The sequence below is a fragment of the Schistocerca americana genome, chromosome 1 (assembly GCF_021461395.2).
Source record: "Schistocerca americana isolate TAMUIC-IGC-003095 chromosome 1, iqSchAmer2.1, whole genome shotgun sequence".
In the NCBI taxonomy this organism is placed as follows: Eukaryota; Metazoa; Arthropoda; class Insecta; order Orthoptera; family Acrididae; genus Schistocerca; species Schistocerca americana.
In genome coordinates, this window is record NC_060119.1 from 595,524,705 (window position 1) to 595,552,109 (window position 27,405).

Sequence of the window (27,405 nt, forward strand, 5' to 3'; positions counted from 1 at the left end):
TTCACACATGTGGTTCATTTCTCTTCTATCAATTTTTGTGAATGAATTCTTTTAGCATCACAACTTTTTACATAAATAAGGGAGGCCTGGCCGAAGCTGCTGCTGTAGTTGTTTATTAATGTTTTATTTAACAAGCATTTTTTCACTCTTTACAATGTCCCTTTCTTCAGTAACAATTCTAATTCATCTTTTTTTTAATACAGTTGTTAAACCTGTGGGAGTCCAAGAATAACTATTTTGACTCTTCAGTTGTGGAGAAGTTACGAAACCCATCACGTTCTTGGTCTGAATATCAAGCAGCACTCATTACACAGCATGCTGCTGTCATTACCCCAATAATGGCTGCAACAAAACAGACCTATGAAGGTTACCAAGCACAGCACCAGGCATTTGTTCAGCATGCTTTACAGCAGATACAGGTACTGTTGGAATATCGTATTTTCGCATTATTGGCTGTTTAGATTAAATGAGAAATTTGTTATTGTTAGTCATTAAGGTATTGTAACTTTTGTATTCCATGTGACTTTCTCGAACTGAGAAAAGTACAAGACAAGACGGTGAGCCAGATCTAGGACCAGTGTCAGTTTTTACAGCCGTTGCTCTGGTACACTTTTTACAGCCGTTGCTCTGGTACACTGCCTCTCCTGAGTGGGGTTTTCACATGGTTTTCCAGAGATTAGCCTAGAGGTACTTTTCGTTCCAGTTGATCCATCGTGATGCAGTCCTCTGGGTTGTGGAATATGTCAGAAAACAAGAATACACAATAAATATTTACAAAATAAGAACAGATATGCTATTTTACAGCACTTATTTACAATGATCACATTACTGCACAAAATTTGTGCAGAAGTTAGATTGTACACAATATTCACATTTATGTGATATCGCTATTAATATGCAAGCATCAGCTGGTTTTGCTTTGAAATTGATCACTGGAGTAGAAGGAGTTGGTCACCAATAAAATCTTTAGACTCATCTCAAACTGAACTTCGTTATTAAACTTTTTTATGACTGCTGGCATTTTATTGGTAATGTGTATTGCTGAAGAGTGGACATCTTTCTGGACCAAAGTAAGTGACTTTAAATACTTGTGGAAGCTAGTTCTATTTCTAGATTAATTCTATGAACTCAGCCGTTGGTTTGGGAGGGAAAAAATGTATGTATGTTTTTAATGACAAATTTCACCAAGCAATCGATATATTGGGAAGCAGTAGTCAGTATCCTCAGTTCCTTAAACAGTCCTCTGCAAGACGTTCTTGAGTTGACACCACAAATAATTTGAATTGCATGGTTTTGGGCTTGGAAAATTTTAGCTTGGTTTGATGAGTTACCCCAGAAAATAATCCTGTATGATGTTATGAAATGAAAGTAAGCGTAAGTGTGCTAGCTCCTTAATTTTTATGTCATCTAGGTCTTACTACACTCGTGTAGCAGATAGAGATTTGTTTAGGCACTTCAGCAGTTCTGTGGTATGCTCCTCCCAGTTAAATTTATTATCAAGCTGTAATCCCAAGAATTTAACATTTTGAACTTCTTCTATCTACTTGTCATCATATAGCAGGAAACCTTTTATGAGTTCCGTACTGCATATATTATATTCTCTCTCTCTCTCTCTCTCTTTCTCTTTCTCTTTCTCTTTTTCTTTCTTTAAAAAGGTTTAGTTTCAGAGAATTGACTTGGAACCATTTATTAATGTCCATGAAAATTTCATTAGCCAACCTTTCTAAGACTATATTTGATTTACTATTTATTACAACATTTGTATCATCTGCAAACAAAACAAACTTGGCATCTGGTAGTGTTACTGATGAAAGGTCATTGATATACGCAAGGAAAAGTAATAGTCCTAAGACGGAACCTTGGAGGACACAACGTGTTACTGGTTCCTAGTTGAATGATACCTGATAGCTTAATGCACATCTATTTCCTATTGACCCCTTTGTTTTCTGTCAGAGAGATAGGATTTGAACCATTTTGCAGCATTTCCTGTTATATTGTAATATTCTGATTATTGAAAAGGTCATTGTGATTCACGTAGTCAAAAGTGTCGGACAGACCACAACATGTACCAATAACATATTGTCTAATGAATGGAGTACATTGGAACCCTTTGAATTTCGAATTGTGACATAGATAATATTTTATTTATAGTCAGATGGTTAGGATGAGGACTGTTTATTATCTTTTCTATATTTTTTGAGAATGTGGGCAAAAGTGAAATTGGATGGAAGTTTGATGGTATATATTTATCTTGTTTCTTACACAAAGGTTTAACTTTAGTGTACTTCAACCATTCAGGAAATGTGCCACTGATAAAAGATTGATTTCACAATAACTTCAGAGGTCACTAAACTCAGAGGCACACTGTTTAATCAACTTAGTTGATATATTATCTGAGCCACAAGAATTTCTTGATTTTAACGATTTTATGGTGGACATTACTTCTGCTGGTGTTGTGAGGGCCATACGCATATTATTGTCCTTATTTCCAATGACTGGTCTTAGTTATTCCATTGCAGCATCTACTGAACCTGACAACCTCATCTTTTCACAAACATTTATGAAGTGCTTATTGTAAATTTCAGCAACACTACACACACCTGTTATCCATAGGTTCTACCAGTCTCTTTCTTCACTGTATCCCATATTGTCTGTATTTTGTTACCTAATGTGACTATCATTTTCGGATAATGCATTTGTTTTGATGTCCGTATTACTTTCTTCAATATTTTGTGGTACGTAAGTGTTGTATTTCTCATTCATGCTATGAGCATTGTACACATCACTCCAATTCATGTCTTTGAGGAGTTTCCTAAAACAATCAATTTTTAACTTACTAACTACCCTCTCGAACTGAGGTTTAGTAGGTTTTACATCCTGATCAGTATTAACATTTAGCAAGAGGAACTGCACATCATGGTCCGAGATGCTACTTATTATTGGTTTTATAGTATAATTTTGTTCATTAGAAATTTCTGTAAAGATATTATCAATAGCCATGTTCGAACTCTTAGCATTTCTGGTTGAAAAGTTAACATTATGAATTAAGTTGAATGACAATGCTACTGACTGCAAGTTCTTACTGGAAGGGTTTCTGAGAAAATCTACATTAAAATCGCAAGCAACCACTAATTTTTTTTTTTATTTTATTTTTTTTTATTTTATTTTTTTTATTTTTTTTTTTTTTTTTTTTTTTTTTTTTTTTTTTGTCAGATAGGCCAATAGAGCTTCAAAGTGGTTTATAAACTGATAAAAAATTACCTGCTGATAATTGATGGACACTTACTGTTATGAATGATTTATTGTGAAATTCTACTTCTGTTGCACATGCTTCCCTATGCTGCTCTAGGCAAAATTTATGAATGTCTGTGCTATTAAATTTATGACAATTCCTGATGCGTGTGGCAACTCCTCCATCCACCATTTCCACTCTGCAAAAGTGAGAAACCAATCTAAATCCTTGCAACACTTAAAACATCTATACAGTTGGTCACTTGATGTTCAGAGAGGCAGATTATGTCAAATGGGTTGGCTGACTAATTCATCAGTGTAGATAAATAATTCATTAATTTTATTTCTTAGCCTCGAATATTTTGATGCACTCGAGATAGTTGGCATTTCATATTGACTGAGATGAAACTGGGTTGAAAGAAAATTTCTGCTGATTTGTGAATATTTTAAGCAACAGCTGTGTTTGCTGATACATTGTGCCAGAATTATGCTGTTTAGTTTATTTCTCAAACTGAAGGTTCATTTCAATCCTGATCTTTCATAGGACTTGACTTGTTTCTGTCCTTTCTATCCTAAAAAAGCTGCTGCTCCAAGACCTGTAGCCACTGGTGTTTTACCACTATGGCAGTGCCTCCCTACCTTAAATTATCTGTATTAGCCCAGCCAGTTTACCCTTCCCTTTCCTGTTGAGGTGTGGGCCATACCTAATATAATCCCACCTACTGAGGAAATCAACAGGAATTACACCAATATATGACCCCCCACATCCGATCCAAGCAGCCGTTCTGACTCCAAATTAACTTTCCTGATAGAAGAGTCCAAATGATGTCGGAGACACAAACTCCACTCTATTATGTCTTGACGCTGATGCAATCCTTATTAGTGTATAGTTTGCACTCTATATTGTACCTATAACAGAGTGAACCTACATCCTTTGTCACATGACAGAGCCCAGTATTAGGTTTAAAAAGATTGGTAACCTGGTTCTCTGATCCTTAGTCATCATGCAAAAGCTGGCCTACACTTCTGGCATGAGAACTACCTAACAACAGAACTTTCTTTCTATTTGCTGACTTCCCTACATTCTTACTCAGTTTTTAGCTGGAAGTTTGTTCTGCCCTGCCTACATATAACGTCTGCATGAAGCTCACCAGTTTCTAAACGAAGCAACAGGTCATACTTATTTTTAACATTCACCATAAAGCTGTCTAACCCTGTTCATTCTCTTACCTGTTGCCACTTCCCACTCCGCTTTACCATTCTCCCTCCTTAACATGCCCAGATCTTTCCTAGCCCAATCTAACTCTACCAGAAAGGCAGCAATTTTCCTTTCCTGTTCCACTTCCTTCGAATCTCTAGTACTTATCCTACAGAACCACTGATGAGTCTGATTCACTTCCCTAATTCCCATGCCACCACAGCCTTCACAGTGGAAAAAACTACTGCATCATCACACCAAGCCCCAGAGCCAACAATTCTGTGGCAAGTCAGGCACTTTTCACTTATGGTAAAAATAATACTTTGGTGAGGATAAATCAATTAAATTATGAGAAAACACGAAAACACATTTATGAAAATTATGTCTACTGGCAACTGTGTATAAAAAAAGCTACCATGTGCAAAGTTTGTAGATCCACAAAATTAAGTTTATGCTGAGCTGCACAAAAAAGAGTTAAAGCAGTAAAGGGATATGCTGTACTTAACTGGCCAGAAAGAAAAAAAGTGCAATTAAATGAGATTCTTTAAGTTTACTAGTCCAAAATGTAAAACAGAAGTAAAACTGTAACCGTACTTCACGATCTTCTCGTGTTTTCTACAAAAATACACAAAGAAATGTGAAACCTTTAATGGTAAGCTTGAAAAACACACTAACAGACGTATTTAATTAGTTATCACTATAAAACTAAGTTTTATTTCGATCTAAATCTCTTATCTATATGAGAGCACAAAACACCGTGTCTCATATGGCGCAGCTCTACCAGACTAGTCCCTCATCTCCACCTGTAAAACTCAATGTCCATACAATTAAAACACCAGACCTTTTGATTGAATATAAATTGATGTACATACAGTTGTAAATAAGTTATTTTAATCATTAATTATTTGCTATTAGCTGCTTGTTGGTATTTATTTTACCAGACTAGTTTCAGGCATTGGTCGTTATCAGCAGTGTCTGTGTTACACAAAAACATATATTTCTTATATGTTACTTACAGTGTTTGTTGTTGTTATGGTCTTCAGTCTAAAGACTGGTTTGATGCAGCTCTCCAGTGTAAGCCTCTTCCTCTCCAAATAACTACTGCAACCTACATCCTTCTGAATCTGCTTACTGAATTCATCTCTCGGTCTCGCTCTTAGATTTTAACCCCCACAATTCTCTCCAGTACTAAACTGGTGACACGTTGATGTTTCTTAATGTGTCCTATCAACCGATCCCTTTTAGCCAAGTTGTACCTCAGTTTTCTTGTCTCCCAAGTTCTCTTCAGTACTTCCTTATTAGGTACATGTTCTACATATGTAATCGTGAGCATTTTTCAATAAAATCACAAAGCAAAAGCTTCTATTCTCTTTGTGGCTGAAATGTTTTTTGTTCATGTTTACCTTCCATACATTGCTACACTCCAAACAAATACTTTTAGAAAAGACTTTCTAGCACTTTAATCCATATTCATTGTTAACAAACTTCTCTTCTTCAGAAGTGCTTTCCTTGCCATTACCAGTCTACATTTTATATCCTCTCTTCTTTGAGTGTCACCAGTTACTCTGCTGCCCAAATAACAAAACTCATGTACTACTTCAAGTGTCCTGTTTCCTAATCTGATTTCCTCAGCATCATTGGATTGTATTTGACTACATTCCATTATCCTAGTTGTGCATTTGTTATCGTTCATCTTATATTTTCCGTACAAGACACTGTCCACTCCATTCAACTGCTCTTCCAAGTGCTTTACTGTCTCTGACAGAGTTGCAGTGTCATGAGCAAACCTCAAAGTTTTTATTTCTTCTCCCTGAACTTTAATTTCTTCGCCAATTTTTTCGTTGGTTTTGTTTACTGCTTGCTCAGTGTAAAAATTGAATAACATCGGGAACAGGCTACAACCCCATCCCAAGAGTATCCCAGTCAGCATTATCAAAAGCTTACAGTGTATGTATATAGCAGTGTTTTATGCAAATGTGATTTTTCAACTCATTGTAATGTGACTTACTTTATAGTAATGTTCTCCAGCACATGTCGGTGTCAAAATTTCATAATATTCGTGTAATAATATGATTATTTGATTTATATATGCATATTGTAATCAGCATAAGGATTTTTACATGAAAATATGTCTCATTGTCATTGGCAATTGCTATACATATGAGGATTACTTTTTGTTGTACATCATGAAATGCATACACGTTGGAGAAATATTGTGTCATGAAATTTTAACCCTGAATAGCTGATGCCAGTAGGAATCAAAATTATAAGTGTTGTGTAAGTCGCCAACACACCATTTTTAAACTCCGGAAAATTGGCGCCACACTCTCCAATTGGCCATGGGATTGCCCTGTTGCCGGATGCTCTGGAAAATGCGTGACTGCGAATGCTTTGCCTGTTGGAGATCACAATGTATCCAAGGCAGCTCGCATGCTTGGTGGTATTCGACACTTGTGCATGTCGCATTAGGGCAGTGACGGGGCGAGGCATGTTTGTACGAGGGGTGTTTGAAAAGTCCATGCAGAAATAAAAACTACTTACGTGTTTGGGGTAAACCTATATTTTTCGACATAGTCTCCTTTTCGACTTCATCAAACGCTGTTCTAATTTTTTGATCCCTTCTGAATATAGGAATTGTCCAAGTTGAAGAGTTTTTAGCAAACAGAACACAGCATGTTGTTCTCAATGGAGAGACGTCTACAGACATTAAAGTAACCTCTGGCGCACCACAGGGGGGTGTTATGGGACCATTGCTTTTCACAATATATATAAATGACCCACTAGATAGTGTTGGAAGTTCCATGCGACTTTTCGCGGATGATGCTGTTGTATATAGAGAAGTTGCAGCATTAGAAAATTGTAGCGAAATGCAGGAAGATCTGCAGCGGATAGGCACTTGATGCAGGGAGTGGCAACTGACCCTTAACATAGATAAATGTAATGTATTGCGAATACATAGAAAGAAGGATCCTTTATTGTATGATTATATGATAGCGGAACAAACACTGGTAGCAGTTACTTCTGTAAAATATCTGGGAGTGTGCGTGCAGAACGATTTGGAGTGAAATGATCATATAAAATTAATTGTTGATAAGGCGGGTACCAGGTTGAGCTTCATTGGGAGAGTCCTTAGAAAATGTAGTCCATCAACAAAGGAGGTGGCTTACAAAACACTCGTTCGACCTATACTTGAGTATTGCTCATCAGTGTGGGGTCCATACCAGGTCGGGTTGACGAAGGAGATAGAGAAGATCCAAAGAAGAGTGGAGTGTTTCGTCACAGGGTTATTTGGTAACCGTGATAGCGTTACAGCGATGTTTAGCAAACTCAAGTGGCAGACTCTGCAACAGAGGCGCTCGCATCGCGGTGTAGCTTGCTCGCCAGGTTTCGAAAGGGTGCGTTTCTGGATAAGGTATCGAATATATTGCTTCCCCCTACTTATACCTCCAGAGGAGATCACGAATGTAAAATTAGAGAGATTCGAGCACGCATGGAGGCTTTCAGACAGTCGTTCTTCCCGCGAACCATACACGACTGGAACAGGAAAGGGTGGTAATGACAGTGGCACGTAAAGTGCCCTCCACCACACACCGTCAGGTGGCTTGCGGAGTATAAATGTAGATGTAGATGTACAAAATAACTATTAGTTACTGTAATCACCTCCTCGTTTGAATAAAATCTTTGTCCCGCCAGCCATTTCTTCAAATTGGGGAACAAATAGTAGTTCGAGGGAGCCAAGTCTGGAGAATAGGGGGGATGTGAAATGAGTTGGAATCCTATTTCCATTAATTTTGCGACCACAACTGCTGAGGTGTGTGCTGGTGCATTGTCATGATGGAAAAGGACATTTTTGCGGTCCAATCGCCGGTGTTTTTCTTGCAGCTCGGTTTACAAATGGTTCAATAATAATGAATAATATTCACCTGTAATAGTTTTACCCTTTTCCAGATAGTCGATGAGTATTATCCCTTGCGAATCCCAAAAGACAGTCGCTATAGCCTTTCCGGCCAAAGGAATGGTCTTCGTCTTTTTTGATGCAGATTCTCCCTTGGGAACCCATTTGTTTGGTCTCAGGAGTATAGTAATGTATCCATGTTTAATCCGCAGTGATGAAACGACGCTTAAAAAGTCCTGCAGATTCTTCCTGACAGCTGCAAACCATCCTTGCAACACTTCACACAATTCCGTTTTTGCTCAAGCGTGAGCAATCGCGGAACCCATCGTGCTGATAGCTTTCTCATGTCCAAATGTTTATGCAAAATATTATGTACCCACTCATTTGAGATGCCCACAGCACTAGCAATCTAGTGCACTTTAGCTCTTCTGTCATCCATTACCATATCATGGATTTTATCAATGATTTCTGGAGTTGTAACCTCCACAGGGCATCCAGAATGTTCAGCATCATTTGTGCCCATATGGCCACTACGAAAATTTGGAAACCACTGTTCTAATTGAAGGTGCAGAGTCACCGTAATGTTTATCAAGCTTCTCTTTAGTCTCCTGAGGTGTTTCGCGTTTCATAAAGTAATGGTTAATCACCAGCACAAAATTCTTTTTCGTCCATTTTTTGAAATCCTTGATTCACACGAATGCCAAACACAAAGAAATAGACCAATATGGCTGAAACTTGGTGTGCGTTCTTTCCAAAGATGCTGCTAACTGAACATGACCTCAATACACGCCGGTGGTGCCATCTCTTGGACTTTGCACGGACTTTTCAGACACCCCTCGTATGTGTGAACTGACAACCATAGCACTGCCCATCAACCAACGAATGGCAGCAGGGCAATCCCACAGCCACTTGGAGCACATGGTGCCAAGTTTCCGTAGTTTAAAAATGGTGCGTTGTCATCCTACACAACATTAATAATTTTGGTTCCTACTGGCATCAACAATCTGGGGTTAAAATTTTCTGACACAATTTTTCTCCACCTTGTATAATGCTACTTCTAGTTTGTATTATTTCTGTTAGCAGAACGTAGAAATTTGTTGTCATTAAAGAATACTAGCAAAATTTTTGACATTTTTTTTATTTTGTTTTTTAAATTAGTCTGTCCTTATAAAATGATGTTAGGATCTGTCATGGACATACGCTAAAAAACATTACTATAAGGCAGTTCACATTACAAATAATTGAAAAGTCACATATCCATAAAACTACTGCATACACTGTAAGTAATGTATTATAAAAAATAACTGTCTTCTTGTGTGATACAAATACTGCTGATGATGTGCAATGCCCGAAACTAGTTGGGAAAATAAACTACCACCACCAAGCAACTTATACCAAACAATTTAGTGATTATTATGATTTGCATATAATCTCTATAAGCTACAGAGCACGACATGGACAAGACATTCATACATACAGTTGATGCTCACAAGTTTTCATGTCCTCTTACATCAAATACTGATCTAGTGATAGAAATAAAATTCTGATAGCCAGTTGCCAGTCATATGCAGATACTCAAAATAGGATGAATGCCAGTAAAGAGGGTTTTGGACCTCCTCATTAGTTACGTGATCTGCCTAGTTAATTTTCAGCATTCTTCTGTAGCACTACCATTCAAAAACTTATATTGCCTTCTTCTCTGAACTGTTTGTCCCCGACATTTTGCTTCCCTACAAGGCTTCTTTCCAGGCAGATAACTTCAGAAAAGACTTCCTAACACTTCAGTTTATATTTGATGTTTAGCAAATTCGCCGTTTTCAGAAACACTTTTCTTGCTTTATTCAGTCTGAATTATATGTCCTCTCATCTTCACCCATCATCAGTTATTTTGCTGCTCAAATGGCAAAACTCATCTTCTACTTTTAGTATCTCATTTTGTATCTAATTGTCTCAGCACTGTCTTGACAGTCCCATTATCCTTGTTTAACTTCTGTTGATGTTCACCCTATAACCTCTCTTCAGGGTACTACCCATTCCATTCCTCTGCTACACCCAGTCCGTTGCTGTCTCTGACAGAATTACAGTGCCATTGGCATGTTTTTATTTCTTCTCCCCAAACTTTAATTTACAATTCAAATTTCTTCTTGGTTCCTACACAGCTTGCTCAGTGTACACATTGAATGTTATTGGGGATACTACCCTGTCTCACTCCCTTTTCAAGCTCTACTTCCCTTTCATGTCCTTTGACTCTTGCAACTGCAGTCTGGTTTCTGTACAAATTGCAAATAACATTTCACTTCTTGTGTTTTATATTTTCTGCCTTCAGAATTTCAGAGAGTCACAGTTAACCTACCTTCTAGGATAAGTTTTAGAGTCATCCTTGAGGTAGGCCTCTTCCAGTTTTTCCATTGTTCTGTAAGTAATATGTGCCAGTATTGTGCATCCATGACTTATTAAACTGATAGCTTGACAATATTCACACCTGCAAGCACTTTTACATATGGACTTCAAATCTATGGCAGTTATGCCATTACCTACTATGGTTATGCTGAACTCTTGTTAGGGATTTCCCCCCACACTACTGGGTGCATCATGCTATGGATATTACAAAAGAATTATTTTTATTTACCTTGACAGTTCCCAAGGTCAAAATTAGGTAATTGCTAATAATTGAATAAAGTGTATATTCAGAATAAAAGAACAGCCTATGCAAGTATACGACTGCCTCCACCTTTTTAGTTAATAATTCCAAAAGCTGGGAATAATGTTACACTTTTAAATGTATCTATTGATATTACTGGCCAGCATTCTCTCTCCTTGTAATTTTGTAGTTTTCTCAAGTGAATTTTCTTTGTGATAAAATACGAACAATAAACATTTAAGTTACTGGATACTAAGTTGATCTTCATTAGATGGTTGTTAACAGAAATGTAAACAAAACAACTGTTATTGAAGGGCTCTAATGTACCGATGGAGTATGTAGAGAAGTGATGTAATGTTAAATGTTTAATTAAAGTTCACTCTCCATTACAACCAAAAAGTTCAAAGCAATGAAATGGTTACTTCCTCACATTTCTGTAGCACAATGATAGAAAAAGATGGGATACTCATACAGGGACTGCACAGAACATGAAGTTTGTTAGTAAAAAAAATTATGATTTTACTTTTGCTCTTTTAACATGTCGTATTCTTTAACTGAGCACTTCTTAGTTTCGTGCAAAACTCATACAAAACTCAGAGAAGGTATAAGAGGTGTAGACAGGCAGCTCATTAACCAGTTATTGCAATTTTGTCATCGCTCTTTTGGGTGAACTGCTTGGGCAACTGTATAATGAGACAAATGTTCATTGTTCACTAACAGCAAAAAGGTGCAGTTGCTGAAAATCACAAAAGTGTATCTATTATACTGAAGTGAAGAAAGCTCACGAAGTATCAATAACATCCTGCCTTTAATACGTTGCCTTTAATACGTCCTACACTTCAGTTATTAAAAAGGCAGTGCCAAAAGTTTATGCAGCTACTCAAACACAGAGAACCCTAGTGTTGATAATTCTGCTTGCAAGTGAACTTGCAATATGGTACTTTTCCAAAGGTTCCCATATGTCCGATCAGACATAGAAGATAAGGCAAACATGTATTATCCAAAAGAGAAACATTGTGTGAAGACTCAAAATATTGGGTTAGTCTGTAAGTTTGCAGTGTTTTTCCACAATTTTGATAAACACAACAGTTCCACATAACAGAATCATTATTCATCAATAATATATTTTCCTTCACTCTTTACAACAGTCTCCTAACACGGGGGTAACTTTTTGATTCTGCAAATGTAGAAATCAAGTGGTTTTCAGTCAAAGAATTCATCGAGCCATGTTCGGAGTGCGTTTTCATATAGATAGGAAGTTCCTTGAAAGTTGTTCCCTAGAGAGCAGAAAAGATGAAAATCTGAGAGAACGAGGTCAGGTGAATCAGATGAGTGTGGAATCACTGCCCAACCCAACTCCAGTAAAGTGTTTATCAGTCTATCAGAATGCAGGCAGGCATTATCGTGGAGTAGTATCATTTCATGCAGTCTTCCTCTTCATTATTTGTTGATTATCTGCAAGACCTCTCAATCATTGACAATAAATTTCAACAGTTAAAAGCTCAGGGAAGCAATTCGTACTATACCACACTGTTGCTGTTCCATCGGATGCATAACATTATCTTTTGTGGTCAGGTGCAGGTCTTTTTAAGGGGAGCTGCTGCTTCCAGAGACACCGTTTCTCATCACCAGTAATGATACAGGATCGGAATGATCAGTGCTGTTTGTGAGCCAATTGATGATGAGCAAGCAGAGACGATGAGCAAGCAGAGGCGCACTTATGCCCAGTCGCTGATTTTTGTAATTTTTGCTTAGAGCACATGGTACCTGTACACTCGATTTTTGAACCTTCCCCATTGCAGACAAATGTCTCACAATGGCGGAATGATCACAGTTCATCACATTTGTCAATTCTCAGGTACACATGAAGTGGATCGTTGTGGATTAATGCATTTAAATGATCTTCATCAAACCACGAAGTTCTTCTGGAACATGGAGAGCCACTGATGTCACAATAATTTTTCTTAAAATAAGAAAACCATTTTCTTGCCATGCTCTGTCCTTGACCATTATCCCCGTATAAGGTGTAGATGTCTCTAGCTGCTCACCCATCTATTGAACTCAGGCAGAAGAATATGGCGGAAATGTTCCAATTTCTCCTCATGGCATTCCATTTTCTAGCATCCACAGCTCCACTTACTATCTCCAAATGACAAAATGGCAATCAATAAGTAAACCCATGGCAACTGGAATACCATCATGCAGAACAGGAACTCTATGAACTTATACACTAACATAATAATTAAAGGAAACATATCCAAAGATATCTAACTGGTGGAGCTGATGCTGTCCAATGAATGTGATTAAGATACCTGGAAATCTAGGGAACCAAAGATACCTTCTATTTTCTTCCTAAACATCACAAATTCCCCGTATAAATGGATTGAAAAGCAGGGAGGGGCTTTGGAGGGGGGAGGGGGGGGGGAGGAGTTGTTAAGGGCCTGGAGAAACACTAATAGAGTGGGGCTCCCATATATTACAGTGCAACTTCCCCTCACATGCAGAAGCTGAAATTATTAACACAGTGGATGTTGCATTTAATGTTTGTGCAGGAGATAGATTTAAAATAGTTGACACCACTCTGTTGAGAGGTTATATTTTCCATAGGAAAAGTGGGTCTCAGTAGGGAGAGGAAATGGTCATATGAGTATTTGTCGAGGAAGAAAACCACTCCACTCTCCTTCCCCTAGATACTGCTGCACAAGCAGTTGCCTCTGTAGAATATGCACCAAACAGGGTAGCAGTATGTTCCCATTACGTGCCCTCAAACAAAGAGATACACACTTAATCACTCAACCATCTAATCACACATTTCCCTTTACCATTCGTCTTTTTGTCGGGACTTCAAGTCACGTAATTTGCTTTGGGCTCTCATTACGAATCGCTCCATTGGCAGAGCTGTTGACTGAATTGCGCAAAGGGAAATGTTATGCCTTCTGAATGTAGGACAGTGAACACACTTCAGCAGTTCTACAGAGGTCATCCCATGTTGTTAATATTCCAGTATGGTCCCTAGCCCTTCTTGAAATTGCTCAGTGGGAAGTGATGGTCAGTTTTTCACTCAGGTGGTCACTGTCCATTGTGTATACATGTAGCATATTAGGCATTGTTAGAATGCTGTTCAGCCAGCTGGTCGTTTTTTCATTCAAGAATGATTATGAATGTGAGCCACTGAGCTGATGTTGCATCTATTCCACAGTTTTCTGATCATCTGCCATTGACAAAGTGAATAGTGCAGTTCTGCGATCAGGTATGCAGCACTTCAAGGCCGACAAACTGTTGTGGGCCTCACAACTTTCAGATAATGAAGGCAAAAGCCAATTGTATAATGGGGAGAGCAAATGAACATCCTATAAAGGGTTTATGAGCCCAGTTAAGCATACCATGAACCACTAATTTTATAAACTCCATTGGAATGTTGCCAGTATCTGTCACAAAAGGCAGTCTGCACCAAGCAGTGGCAGAAGAACACATGCACAAAAATGTTTAACTTTTAGAAGCTTTCAGAGCCAGTGGCTCCTCCTCCTGGCAGGAAGCTCCAAAAGCTTGTAAAAGTTAATTTTGTGTGTGTGTGTGTGTGTGTGTGTGTGTGTGTGTTTGTTTGTTTGTTTGTTTTGTGTTCTCCTGCTACTGCTTGGTGAGTAGATTTTTTACCTATCCATTTATATTAATTGTCAATAGTTGATTATTTTCATTGTTTTAGACTAGGAAATATAAACTTTTGGAATTACACAGTCTTAATTATTTGCTGAAGCCAGGGATAACTGCACATCTCCATGTAGGTATTGTAGTGTCACACTTACAAGCTGTGCAGGAAAGACCCTACTGTACATGGTGAACCGCCTATTAACTTGAGTTAAGGAACCAAGAAGCTCTTCAGTTGCTTCCAGTATGGATTCATGACATATTCAACTCCTGATAACCTGATCTGTCTGGAGGTCAAAATACAAGTCTTTCTTCTGCAAACAGTACCTGGTTGGAGGTTTGTTCGACATATTGAAAGCTGCTGCTACTACTTGGAAATACATCATCTTCAGACAGTTCAGTGAACTGAATTCCAGTGACAACTACTGACCTTTTTACAATTCTTTTTGTACAATGTTTCCTTTGTATACTGGATTATGCATGTCCTATAGAGAAAGATGTCTCCCAAGGGTCCTTATTAAATACAACCAAATTTGCAGTAGCTGTTATGCAAGTTCCATTCAGTATTGGCTTTTTGTGGATGATTTTGCTATATTATTTCCTCCTCCACTATAATGGTAAGACATTTCCAGCTTCTTCTGATGATTAGTAGATTGGGCAAAATAAGCTGTGGGTACAAACTTTCTCCATAAAAAAGTGTGTAATTTTCACTGTCTTGTGTTGCTTTCAGTCCACCTGAACTGAAAATAAGGAGTGCTGCTTTCAGTTTCCAAAATATGTGTAGGTATCGGGACCTAAGTTTTGAAGTGAATTAGCCTGGCTACGACACTTGATACATCTGAAAACAAAAGACAACCAGATAAAGAACATCTGAAATTGCCTCAGCCACAGATAATTGATGGGGAAAAGGGTAGAGGGGCTAGCTTGAGAATGTCTGTTGTAGTTCTACAAGGCTTGTGTGTATTCCAGCTGGATTATGGACAGTCAGTATATAATCCACTTCAGCAGTTGTTTCTGAATACGGTTGATGCTGTGCATTAATGAGGAAATCGGAGAGCAAAAGAAAATTTTAAGACCAGCATTATTCCCAGCTTTTGTGCTGAGGATTGCCCCTCATCACAGGACAACTTGTGTGTATATGTTAGAGCAAGCTTGATAATTATTAATACATTAACAAGGTTGTCTAGAGTTAATTTGTCTAATAATATTTTCAGGCACTAGAGCAACAGAAGCAAACCCTTGAACAGCAGCAGCAGGTTGCAGCTGCGGTTGCAAGTGCAGCAGTACAGTCAGTCACCAATGGTATGTAGTGTGGTGTGATGTCAGTCTTATCAGTGTAGTTAAAATCAAATTGTACTACTTCAGTATTATTATGATTCTAGTTTTAGTGTACGCACTAACTGTTAAATGTAAAACAAAATGTTTGTATATGTTGTCATAGTTCTGTCACCAGTAACGTGTGTTTCTCCATCCAGATAGTTTATTTTCCATTGGTGTCTTTGTGGTTTGATGCTTTAAGTGGAAAATTCTAACTTCTCATTAATTACCAGTTTGAATTATGTATGAAGGCTGCCTGAAAACTTCTTGCCCTTGCCCAGAGATCAAAGCACCACTCATGTAATTTTTTTCACGTTGCCTTGGTACACACATTAGTAGATGCCACGTAAAATTGCAAGTCAGTTCAGGCAGCAGTCATCAGTAGGCAATCATTTGAAGCAGTTGTAGTGTGCGTGACGTTGGAGGCAGGGAATCAAGTGTTGTACAATGATTAAATTCTTCGTAAAATAAGATTTAATGCCATACAAACTTCATTTACTAATTTTAAATGTGTATGACACGTCTTCACTTTCATTTTCCACCATGAAGAAATGGGTGGCCAATTTTAAACTTGACCATGAATGCATCCAAGGTTATCCATGTGATGTACAGCTAAAAAGTGTGAGCACACCGGAAATCATTGAAGTAATGCATTACATGATTTTAGGAAATTGGATATAAAGATGCATAAAATTTGCAAATGCTGTATGGATATCAAAGGTATGTGTTGCAATGTCTTGCACCAGAATTGACATAAGAAAGCTTTGTGCGAGATTGGTGCCACGTGAGCTTACTACCGATCACAAAAACATTTGCGTGACACTTTCCAATAAGTGCTTGGTGCATTTTAGGGAAAATAGAAGTGATTTTTTTCATCAATCTGTGACAGTTGATGCAATATTTGATTCACCACTACACACCCAAATCCAAACAGTAATCTATGAAGTAGACAGAAGCCGATTCTTCAGCTTCAAAGAAGTCGAGGAAAGATCATGGTATTGATGTTTTGAGATGCTAAATGAATTTTGCTGACTGACTATCTTGAAAAATATAAAACTGTAACTAGAGAGCACTATCTCAACTTCTAACAAAACTGGAGGCAAGCATTTGTGAAAACTGACGTTGCTTAAAGAAGGAAAAAAAACATCTTCCATCAGGACAATGCACCTGCCCACAAAAATGACTTGACAGTGGGAAAATTGAATGATTTGCACTATGAAGTGCTGGAACACCCACCCTAGATTTGGCTCCCTCAGACTTCCATTTACTCTCAAAACTTAAGAAATTCATTGCTGGTCAGCACTTTTGTCAAATCAAGAAGCCACTGAGGCTGTAGATGGGTTCTTTGCAGCACTTCAGGGGGAGTCCTCTAGAGAGCGGATAATGACATTGGAACACAGCTGGATGAAATTTATTTGTGTTAGAGAAGATTGTATTGAAAAATAAGACTTCTTTGAAAGCAGAAATTGTCATTTTCGGTATCAGATCAAGAACTTTTCAGACCGCCCTTGTACATTAGTCTCTCCTTCATCAGTATTCCCAACCAGATTTCTTTCACATATGCTATTAGCGAGTTCTTAATTTTGCACCAGATGCATGTCTTCAAACAAGATGGTCAATACATTGCTGCTAAAACTTGCCCCATTCTTTGACAGTAGCCTTCCTGAAGTCATCCGATCTGTAATGAGAATTCCTGTGACATCATGCTGCTAAGTTTCAGTCCCAAGCATGCTCAATCAGATTCATGGTGGGAGTACTGCAGTTGATTCCTGCATCCTGGAGGAACGTGTTCATGGACTAAGGATGATGTGCTAATGCCTTATAGACTTGAAAGATAAACATGTCATCAAATATTAACTTTAGGGTTGGATAATAGGTTGGAGGGTCCTGTTCCAGTACTGCACAGCTTTCAAATTACAATTGATAGTCGTGAGAAAGAAACAGTATCTATGCGTGATGGGAACTCAATGCTTACTGACCTATCTCTCTCCAGAATCTTTGGGACTGCATGTTTGAAATGCACTATGATACCTGGCCATCTCTACCTTCTTCTGTGATGATTATCAGGTTTCAGAAAAATCCTCCTCTAATCAGTGAAGAGAACCCTAGACATTAATCCTGCTTCCATTCCAGGTGTTCCCATGTCCACATTCTACTTGTACCACAATTCTGCACAAATTGATCTGTTTTCATAACGGCTGCCTAGGGACCAAATTTATTACGTGGAATGGCTGCAAGCTGTCCAGATCAATATATCTCATCAAGAACGTAGTATGCAGTACCGTCCTATTCTCCTGAGGGTACCTATGAACCATAATTGGAGATAGTGGACATGAGCTGGGATTTGTGGCTGCAAACAACCACTACAAGATAAATCTTCAAAGTTTGTGTCTCATGATATCTGTTGAGTGTTTGAAGGGTGTCACTGTGAAGTATGCCAGTCCTGCCGGCATACGAGATATCGATGATTATTCTTGTCATGAAGTGATCCATTGAGATACATGACAGTGTGTACACAAGTTCTCTTGTCACATTTATGATTGACAATGGAGTGTAACAATACGAGAGAAGGAAAGTTGCTACTCACCATATAGCTGAGATGCTGAGCTGCGATAGGCACAATAAAAAGATTCACACAATCATAGCTTTCAGCCATTAAGGCCTTTGTCAGCAGTAGACACACAAACTCACGGAAGCGCAACTTGCACACTCATCTGCAGCCTCAGAGAGATGAAATTACACTGCGAGCAGCAATGGTGGGGTTAAGGAGGAGGCTGGGGTGGGGAGGGGGAGGGATAGTATGGTGGGAGTGGCGGACAGTGAAGTGTTGCAGTTTAGATGGAGGGTAGGAGAGAAGGGAGGAGGGGGTAAGTAGCGGAAAGGAGAGAAATAAAAATAAAAGAAATTAAAATACTAGGTGTGGCGGTGAAATGATGGCTGTGTAGTGCTGGAATGGAAACAGGGAGGAGGCTTGATAGGTGAGGACAGTGACTAACGAAGGTTGAGGCCAGGAGGGTTACGGGAACGTAGGATGTATTGCAGGGAAAGTTCCCACCTGCGCAATTCAGAAAAGCTAGTGTTGGTGGGAAGGATCCATATGGCACAGGATGTGTAGCAGGCATTGAGGGGTATCATGTTTGGTAGCATGTACAGCTACAGGGTGGTCCACTTGTTTTTTGGCCACAGTTTGTCGATGGCCGTTCATGCAGACAGACAGCTTGTTGGTTGTCATGCCTACATAAAATGTAGCACAGTGATTGCAGCTTAGCTTGTAGATCACATGACTAGTTTCACAGGTAGCCCTGCCTTTGACGTGATACGTAATATTAGTGACCGGACTGGAGTAGGTGATGGTAGGAGGATGTATGGGACAGGTCATGCATGTAGGTCTATTACAGGGGTATGAGCCATGAGGTAAGGAATTTGGGACAGGGGTTGTGTGAGGATGGACGAGTATATTGTGTACATTTGGTGGACAGGGGAATACCATGGTAGGAGGGGTGGGAAGGATAGTGGGTAGGACATTTCTCATTTCAGGGCATGATGAGAGTTATCGAAACCCTGGCGGAGAATGTAATTCAGTTGCTCCAGTCCCGGATGGTACTGAGTTATGACGGGAGTGTTCCTCTGTGGCCGGACTGTGGGACTTTGGGAGGTAGTGGGAGACTGGAAAGATAAGGCACAGGAGATTTGTTTTTGTATAAGGATGGGAGGATAATTATGGTCAGTGAAGGCTTCAGTGAGACCCTCGGTATATTTAGAGAGGGACTGCTCGTCACTGCAGATGCGATGACCACGGGTGGCTCCGCTGTATGGAAGGGACTTCTTGGTATGAAATGGGTGGCAGCTGTCAAAGTGGAGGCATTGCTGGTGGTTAGTAGGATTGATATGGACGGAGGTACTGATGTAGCCATTTCTGAGGTGGAGGTCAACATCTAGGAAGGTGGCTTGTTGGGTTGAGTAGGACCAGATGAAGCAAATGGGGGAGAAGTTGTTGAGGTTCTGGAGGAATGGGAATAAGGTGTCCTCACCTTCAATCCAGATAGCAAAAATGTCATCAATGAATCTGAACCAGGTGAGGGGATTGAGATTCTGGGTTTTTAGGAAGGATTACTCTAGATGGCCCATGAATAGGTTAGCATAGGATGGTGCCATGCGGGTGCCCATAGCCGTACTGTGGATTTGTTTGTAGGTAATGCCTTCAAAGGAGAAGTCACTGGATGCTTTTGTAGACCCCCTGCCTCAGTAACAATAAGAGTGGAACATTTCTACAGCAGAAAATCAGAGAACTGACTCTTGAAAATGACGTATTAGATCTCCTGGTCACCACTAGGCCAGAACTTGAGGACTCAGAATAGAACAGGGAATTGGTGGTCATAAGACCATTACAGCATCACTGAAAACAGCTAGAAACATGAGTATGATAAAGGTGGGAAGATATTTCGGCTTAAGAAGAATGACAAGAAACAAATTTCTGATTACCTGAGTCGTCAGCATGAAAATTTCATCTCCAGCCCTGACAGTGTGAATAAGGTGTCCTCACCTTCAATCCAGGTAGCAAAGATGTCAGCAATGAATCTGAACCAGGTGAGGGGTTTGAGATTCTGGGTTTTTAGGAAGGATTACTCTAGATGGCCCATGAATAGGTTAGCATAGGATGGTGCCATGCGGGTGCCCATAGCCGTACTGTGGATTTGTTTGTAGATAACTCCTTCAAAGGAGAAGTCACTGGATGCTTTTGTAGACCCCCTGCCTCAGTAACAATAAGGGTGGAACATTTCTACAGCAGAAAATCAGAGAACTGACTCGTGAAAATGACGTATTCGATCTCCTCGTCACCACTAGGCCAGAACTTGAGGACTCAGCATAGAACAGGGAATTGGTGGTCATAAGAACATTACAGCATCACTGAAAACAGCTAGAAACATGAGCATGATAAAGGTGGGAAGATATTTCGGCTTAAGGAGAATGACAAGAAACAAATTTCTGATTACCTGAGTCGTCAGCATGAAAATTTCATCTCCAGCCCTGACAGTGTTGAGCATCAATGGACAATGTTCAAGAATATAGTACACTATGCTTTAGACAGGTGTGTGTTGAGCAAAGCTCTGAGGTACAGGAAAGACCCGCCATGGTACATAGCTGCTTACAAAGCAAGGAGAGCTTCACTGCTAATTTAAATGTAGGCAAATCCTTACAGATGAAATAAAACGTGAATGAAGCCAAAATTAGCATTACTGTCATGTGTGAAGCTTTCAATGACTTTAAAAGTTAATTCTATTTACTGAGTTGACGGAAAATCCTAAGAAGTTTTAGTCTTGCTAAATCAGTAAAGCTGATCAAAGCCATCAACCCAGACACTATGTGACAATAATGACATTGTAATGGTGGATGACACAGAGAAGGTTGAAAACTAAAAGTTGTTTTCAAAACTGTATTTCCTTCTTTAAATCATCACATGAACATCAAAATGACAAATATCGAAAGTAAGTGGCTGTGGGATAGAAAAGCAACTGAAATTGCTCAGCGTAAGAAAGGCCATCGAAACTTGCAGGATACCAACAAGATTTACATAGAGTATGCAAAAGAACCTGCTCCTTTCCTGGTAGCAGTGCACCATAGATCATTAGAAGAGGGAAGCGTTCATAATAAAGGGTGTACATAAAGTCTGGGAACACTTTCAATTGTTTATTGCACAAGAACTAAACATTGTGCAAATGCCTTATGTACAGCATTTTGAAGAGAAATGCTGAAAGTTTTTTTTACAAACATGCGATATGCAAACCATGAGTGACCCGGCAGACGTCAATACGGTACCCGAATTGTTGCCATACCCATCCCAGCATGGCATCGTCGACTGTGGCAGTCCCTTCCCATATTCTCTCCTGGAGCTCTGGTACATCACATGGTAGAAGCAGTACATACACTAGATCTTCAATGTGTCCCCACAGAAAAAAGTAGCACAGAGTAGATCTGTTGGTTGGAGAGGCCATTTCATGAAACAGCTGTCTGCTTCTGTAGCACGGCCGATCCATCGATGCGGCAGCTCCATGTTCAGGCACCCACAAACTTCACGATGAAAATTGGGTGGAGCCCCATCCTGCTGAAAGATGAACGGAGAGTCCAATCGCATTTGAGGTATCAGCCATTGCTGCAGCATGTCCAAGTAGGAATATCCAGTGAAAGAGCTCTCAGCGAAGAAGAATGGCCTGTACAGTTTTTGACGTGACAAGGCACAAAAAATCATTTACCTTTTTGGGAATCACTCTCAAATTTAACGCATTCGTATGGATACTTTGTACCCCGGATTCGACAATTATGCCTGTTCACTTTCCCATTAGTGTGAAAAATGGCTTCGTCGCTAAAAATTAAGCGATCAACAATGCTATCCCCATCCTCATTCAGTTGTTGCAACTGTGAACAAAACTCAAAACGCTTGTCTTTGTCGCCATCATTGAGCTTCTGCACTAGCTCCAATTTGAATGGTTTCATAGACAGCTTCTGTCGCAGGACTTTCCACAGTCCCATTGGAGCCATTTTGAGTTCACGAGATGCGTGACGCACCAATTTCTTTGGACTCCTTTTGAATGTCTCTTGGATGCGCTCCACATTCACTTCACTCACACTGAGACATCCGCTTCTCTTTGCTGGGCACAAGCAACCTGTCGTAACAAATTTGTTTTGCCAGTGGTAAATGGCCTTCCTTGTACTAAACATCCATTTACTTTGTACTAAACATCCATTGAATAGCTGTAGCACACTTGTTTTTGTGAAACTCCAACACACAGAAAGCTCGCTCCACACCTGAACTCTGCAACTATCGCTGACTTTCAACAAATTACCAAACTACGCTGTGGCGGTTTACATGAGAAAAAACTTTCAGGGTTTCTCTTCAAAATAACGTATGTTTGATATCTGTACAGTGTTTGGTTCTTGTACAGTAAATAATTTAAAGTGTTCCCCGACTATGTACACCCTGTATTTGGAAAAATGTGTAGGTCATTCCAATTTTCAAGAAAGGTCGTTGAACAGACGTACAGAATTTTGGAATGTGTTTTATGCTACGTATTATGTTTTTGGAGACTGAAAATCTGCTATGTAGGAATTAACAAGAGTTCAATAAACAATGATCGAATCACACCCGGCTTGCTCTGTTTGTTCGCAAGACCCAGGTAATAATAGGTATTGGTGCTCGCATTGATACGGTGTTGCTAGTGTATATAATGTCAGATCAGCTGGATGATAGTATTGAAGACTTTCTAGCAAGCAGAACACAGCATGTCATTCTGAATGGAGAGAAATCTGCAGAAGCAAAAGTAACTTAGGGGATACCCCAATGGAGAGTTATGGGACTGTTACTTTTCACAATATGTATAAATGACCTAGTGGATTGTGCCAGGAATTTCATGACACTTTTTCTGGGTGATACTGCTGTGTTCAGAAAAGTCTCACCACTAGAAAGTTGGGAAATGCGGGAAGGACCTAAAGAGGATCAATGGTTGGTGCAGGGATTGTCAGTTGGCCCTCAGCATGAACAAATATAACACATTGCACATAAATAGGCAGAAATGCCAGTTATTGTATGATTCACAATTGCAGAACAGTTGTTGGAACAGTCGCATCCACAAAATATCTGGAGTATGCATACAGAGTGAGTTAATGTAGAATGACCACATAAAATTAATTACAAGTAAGCCAGGTGCCCGACTAAGAATGGAAAAATTGCCAGGAAATATAAACCATCCATCCACAATAGACTTGGCTTAGAAAACCCACATTTGACTCCTCAGTCTGGGATCCATATCATAGGACTGGCAGACAAAACAGAAAATATTCAGAGAAGAACAGTGTGTTTCATTACAATTTCAGTTAGTACTAACCATGAAAGTGTCATGGGGATGCTCAGCCAACTCCATTGGCACACACTGTGAAAGATCACAGTGTGATATGCTGTTAAAACGCCAAGAGCACTAGTTCCTACCATGCAGGATTAGCTGAGCGGTCTAAGGTGCTGCAGTCATGGACTGTGTGGCTGGTCCCGGCGGAGATTCGAGTCCTCCCTCGGGCATGGGCGTGTGTGTGTTTGTCCTTAGGATAATTTAGGTTAAGTAGTGTGTAAGCTTAGGGATTGATGACCTTAGCAGCTAAGTCCCATAAGATGAAACACACATTTGAATTTGAACTAGTTCTTAGCAGGGTTGACCAATATATTGCTTCCCCCTATGTCCTCCCATGCTCAAAAGTATCTGAACGATCCAAATTGCACTTTGCATGATTTGCATGGAGCCCACATAACGTAATTGCCATGTTGGTCCTCTAATCTTGTTCTGGTACAGTCATTTGACTGTACAAAATCGTTACCGTTAGTGATGACCAGAAAATACTGCTCTGTGTGATGATAACTCCAGATATAAATTAATACTATGATACTTCAGACATCAGGAAATACCTGAGACAGTTCTTAACGCTTATAAAATCAAATTTGTTACAAGAAGGGACATTTGTAATGTTTTACAATTCTCACTGGTGTTGACACAAATAGTGACTGTAATTCTAACACATCAAACAGTGGAAAATCCAGGATGGAATGAAACAGTATTACGAAAAGGAAAGTTGCAAGTCACCATATAGTAGAGACGCCGAGTCACGGATAGGCACAACAAAAAGGCTTTTGTCCAGTAAGGCCTTCGTCAACAGTCAACAATACATGACACACACACACACACACACACACACACACACACACACACACACACTCACTCACTCACTCAGACGTGACTCACATACATGACTGCCTTCTCAGGCAACTGAAACCACACTGTGAGCAGCAGCACCAGTGTGTGATGGGAGTGATGACTGGGTATGGGTAAGGAGGAGATTTGGGGGGGGGGGGGAGATAGTATGGTAGGGTTGGCAGGGGAGAGGGGGGGTGGGAGGGGAAATAGTGGAAAGGTAGAGAAGTAACGAGACAGGGTGTGATGGTGGAATGACAGTTGTGTAGTGCTTCAGTGGAAACAGGGAAGGGGCTGCATGGGTAAGGACAGTGATTAATGGAGGTTGAAGCCAGGGGGGTTACAGGAATGTAGGATGTATTGCAGGGAAAGTTCCCACCTGAGCAATTCAGAAAAGCTGATGTTGATGGGAAGGATCCACATGGCACATGCTATGAAGCAGTCCTTAAAATGAAGGATGTCATGTTTGGGAGTGTGCTCAGCTACACGGTGGTCCACTTGTATCTTGGCCAGTCAGTGGACTTTCATGCAGACAGACAGCTTGTTGGTCGTCATGCCCACATAGAATGCAGCACAGTGGTTGCAACTTAGCTTGTAGATCACATAACTGATTTCACAGGTAGCCCTGCCTTTGATGGGATAGGTGATAATTGTGACTGGGCTTTAGTAGGTGGTGGTGGGAGGATGTAGGGGACAGGTGTTGCATCTGGTCTATTACAGGGATATGAGCCACATGGTAAGGGGTTTGAAGCAGGGGCTGTGTAAGGATGGATGAGTATATTGTGTATATTCAGCGATGGCAGAATACTACTGTCAGAGGGGTGAGTAGGATAGTGGGCAGGACATATAAAACCTGTTAACCACCAGTAATACCTCCACTTTGACAGCTGCCACCCGTTCCATACCAAGAAGTCCCTTCCATACAGCCTAGCCACCTGTGGTCATCACTTCTGCAGTGACGAGCGCTCCCTCTCAAAATATACCGGGGCTCTCACTGAACTCTTCACAGACTGTAATTATACCTTCCAACCTTCTACAAAAACAAATCTTCCATGCCGTATCTTTCCAGTCTCCCACCATCTTCCAGTGTCCCAGCGTCCAGCCACAGAGGAGCATCCCCCTCATAACTCAGTACCACCCAGGACTGGAGCAACTGAATTACATTCTCTGCCAGAGTGTTGACTACCTCTCATCGTGCCCTGAAATGAGAAATGACCTTCCCACTATCCTTCCCACCCCTCCCACAGTAGTATTCCGCAGTACACCAAACCTACACAATATACTCGTCCATCCTTACACAACTCCTTACCTCATGGCTCATATCCCTGTCATGAACCTAGAAGCAAAACCTGCCCCATACATCCTCCCACCACCACCTACTCCAGTCTGGTCACAGACATCACCTATCCCATGAAAAGCAGGGCTACCTATGAAAAACCGGTCATGTGATCTACAAGCTAAGCAGCAACCACTGTGCTGCACTCTATGTGGGCAAGCCAACCAACAAGCTGTCCACCTGCATGAATGGCCACTGATAACCGGGGCCAAAAACAAGTGGACCAGCCTGTTACTGAGCACACTGCCAAACTTGACATCCTTCATTTCAGTGACTGCTTCACAGCCTGTGCCATATGAATCCTTCCCACCAATGCCAGCTTTTCTGAATTGCATAGGTGGGAACTTTTCCTGCAATCCACCCTATGTTCCCGTACCTCCTGGCCTCAACCTTCGTAAGTCACAGTCCTCACCCATCCAGCCCCTTCCCTGTTCTCATTCCAGCACTACTCATTCATCATTCCACCATCACATCTAGTCTGTTTACTTTTCTCTTTTTCGACTTTTACCACCCACCCCTCTCTCCCCTGCTTACCATCTAACCAGCAGCACTTGACTTTCCGCCACCCTTACCATACTATCCCTCCCCCTCCCTGCCCAGTCGCCACTCCCATCATGCACTAGTGCTGCGGCTTGCAGTGTGGCTTCAGTTGCCAGAGACTGCAGTGTATGTGTGTGTGTGTGTGTGTGTGTGTGTGTGTGTGTGTTGTCATCGTCGTCGTCTATATTTGACAAAGGCCTTGCTGACTGAAAGCTTTATTTGTGACAGTATTTTTGTTGTGCCTATTGCCTATCCTTGGCCCAGCATCTCCGCTATATGGTAAGTAACAACTTTTATTTTCATAATATTCTAACACATCTGTAAGTTTTGAAATCTTTTCCCCTAACATATTTTCAACCAGCTATTAACCATCATTCATGTGATTAAAATCATCAAGTGCTCTATGAAAACCTCACTGTCGACAATGAGTCACTAGTAATTTCAACATCTTCATGATGACACATTGATCTATGTGCAGTTCAAAAACCACTCATTGCACTAGTTACCTAACATAGAGTGACATTATAAATGAAAGTTATTAATGAACAGGGAACCATGCATTTGTTTCTAATTTAAATGATATGATGAACTGTTTTGTTCTGGATGTGGATTGAGACCCAATATTAACCAAGCAAAATATTCATGCCTGACCAAGATTCAATCACAGAACTGATCGTCATTGCTGACTAGCTCTAAAAAGATGTGATAACCTGCCAGTAACAGCAAAACCTCGGCAAAACGTTTCGATGATGAGCTCTTGGCTGCCCATCCTGATAAGAACAATTTCTGCCCCAGCATCCTAAGTCCACCTTACACTACCCAGCGTCAGCCCAGGTGATTGTGATGGATCGTGCCTATGATCTGCAGTGG

General features: G+C 40.2%; 1 protein-coding gene across 6 annotated transcripts in view; it reads left to right on the top strand.

The window, feature by feature from the left end:
- The window catches only part of LOC124606870 (calcium homeostasis endoplasmic reticulum protein), a 377,438-nt gene that overhangs the window by 161,542 nt on the left and 188,491 nt on the right, over window positions 1–27,405 (top strand). For all 6 annotated transcript variants that reach the window (XM_047139002.1, XM_047138971.1, XM_047138963.1 and 3 more), the window contains 2 exons: window positions 204–419; window positions 15,825–15,912. In XM_047139002.1, the coding sequence (XP_046994958.1) occupies window positions 204–419; window positions 15,825–15,912 (304 nt within the window). The remainder of the gene's footprint in view (window positions 1–203; window positions 420–15,824; window positions 15,913–27,405) is intronic.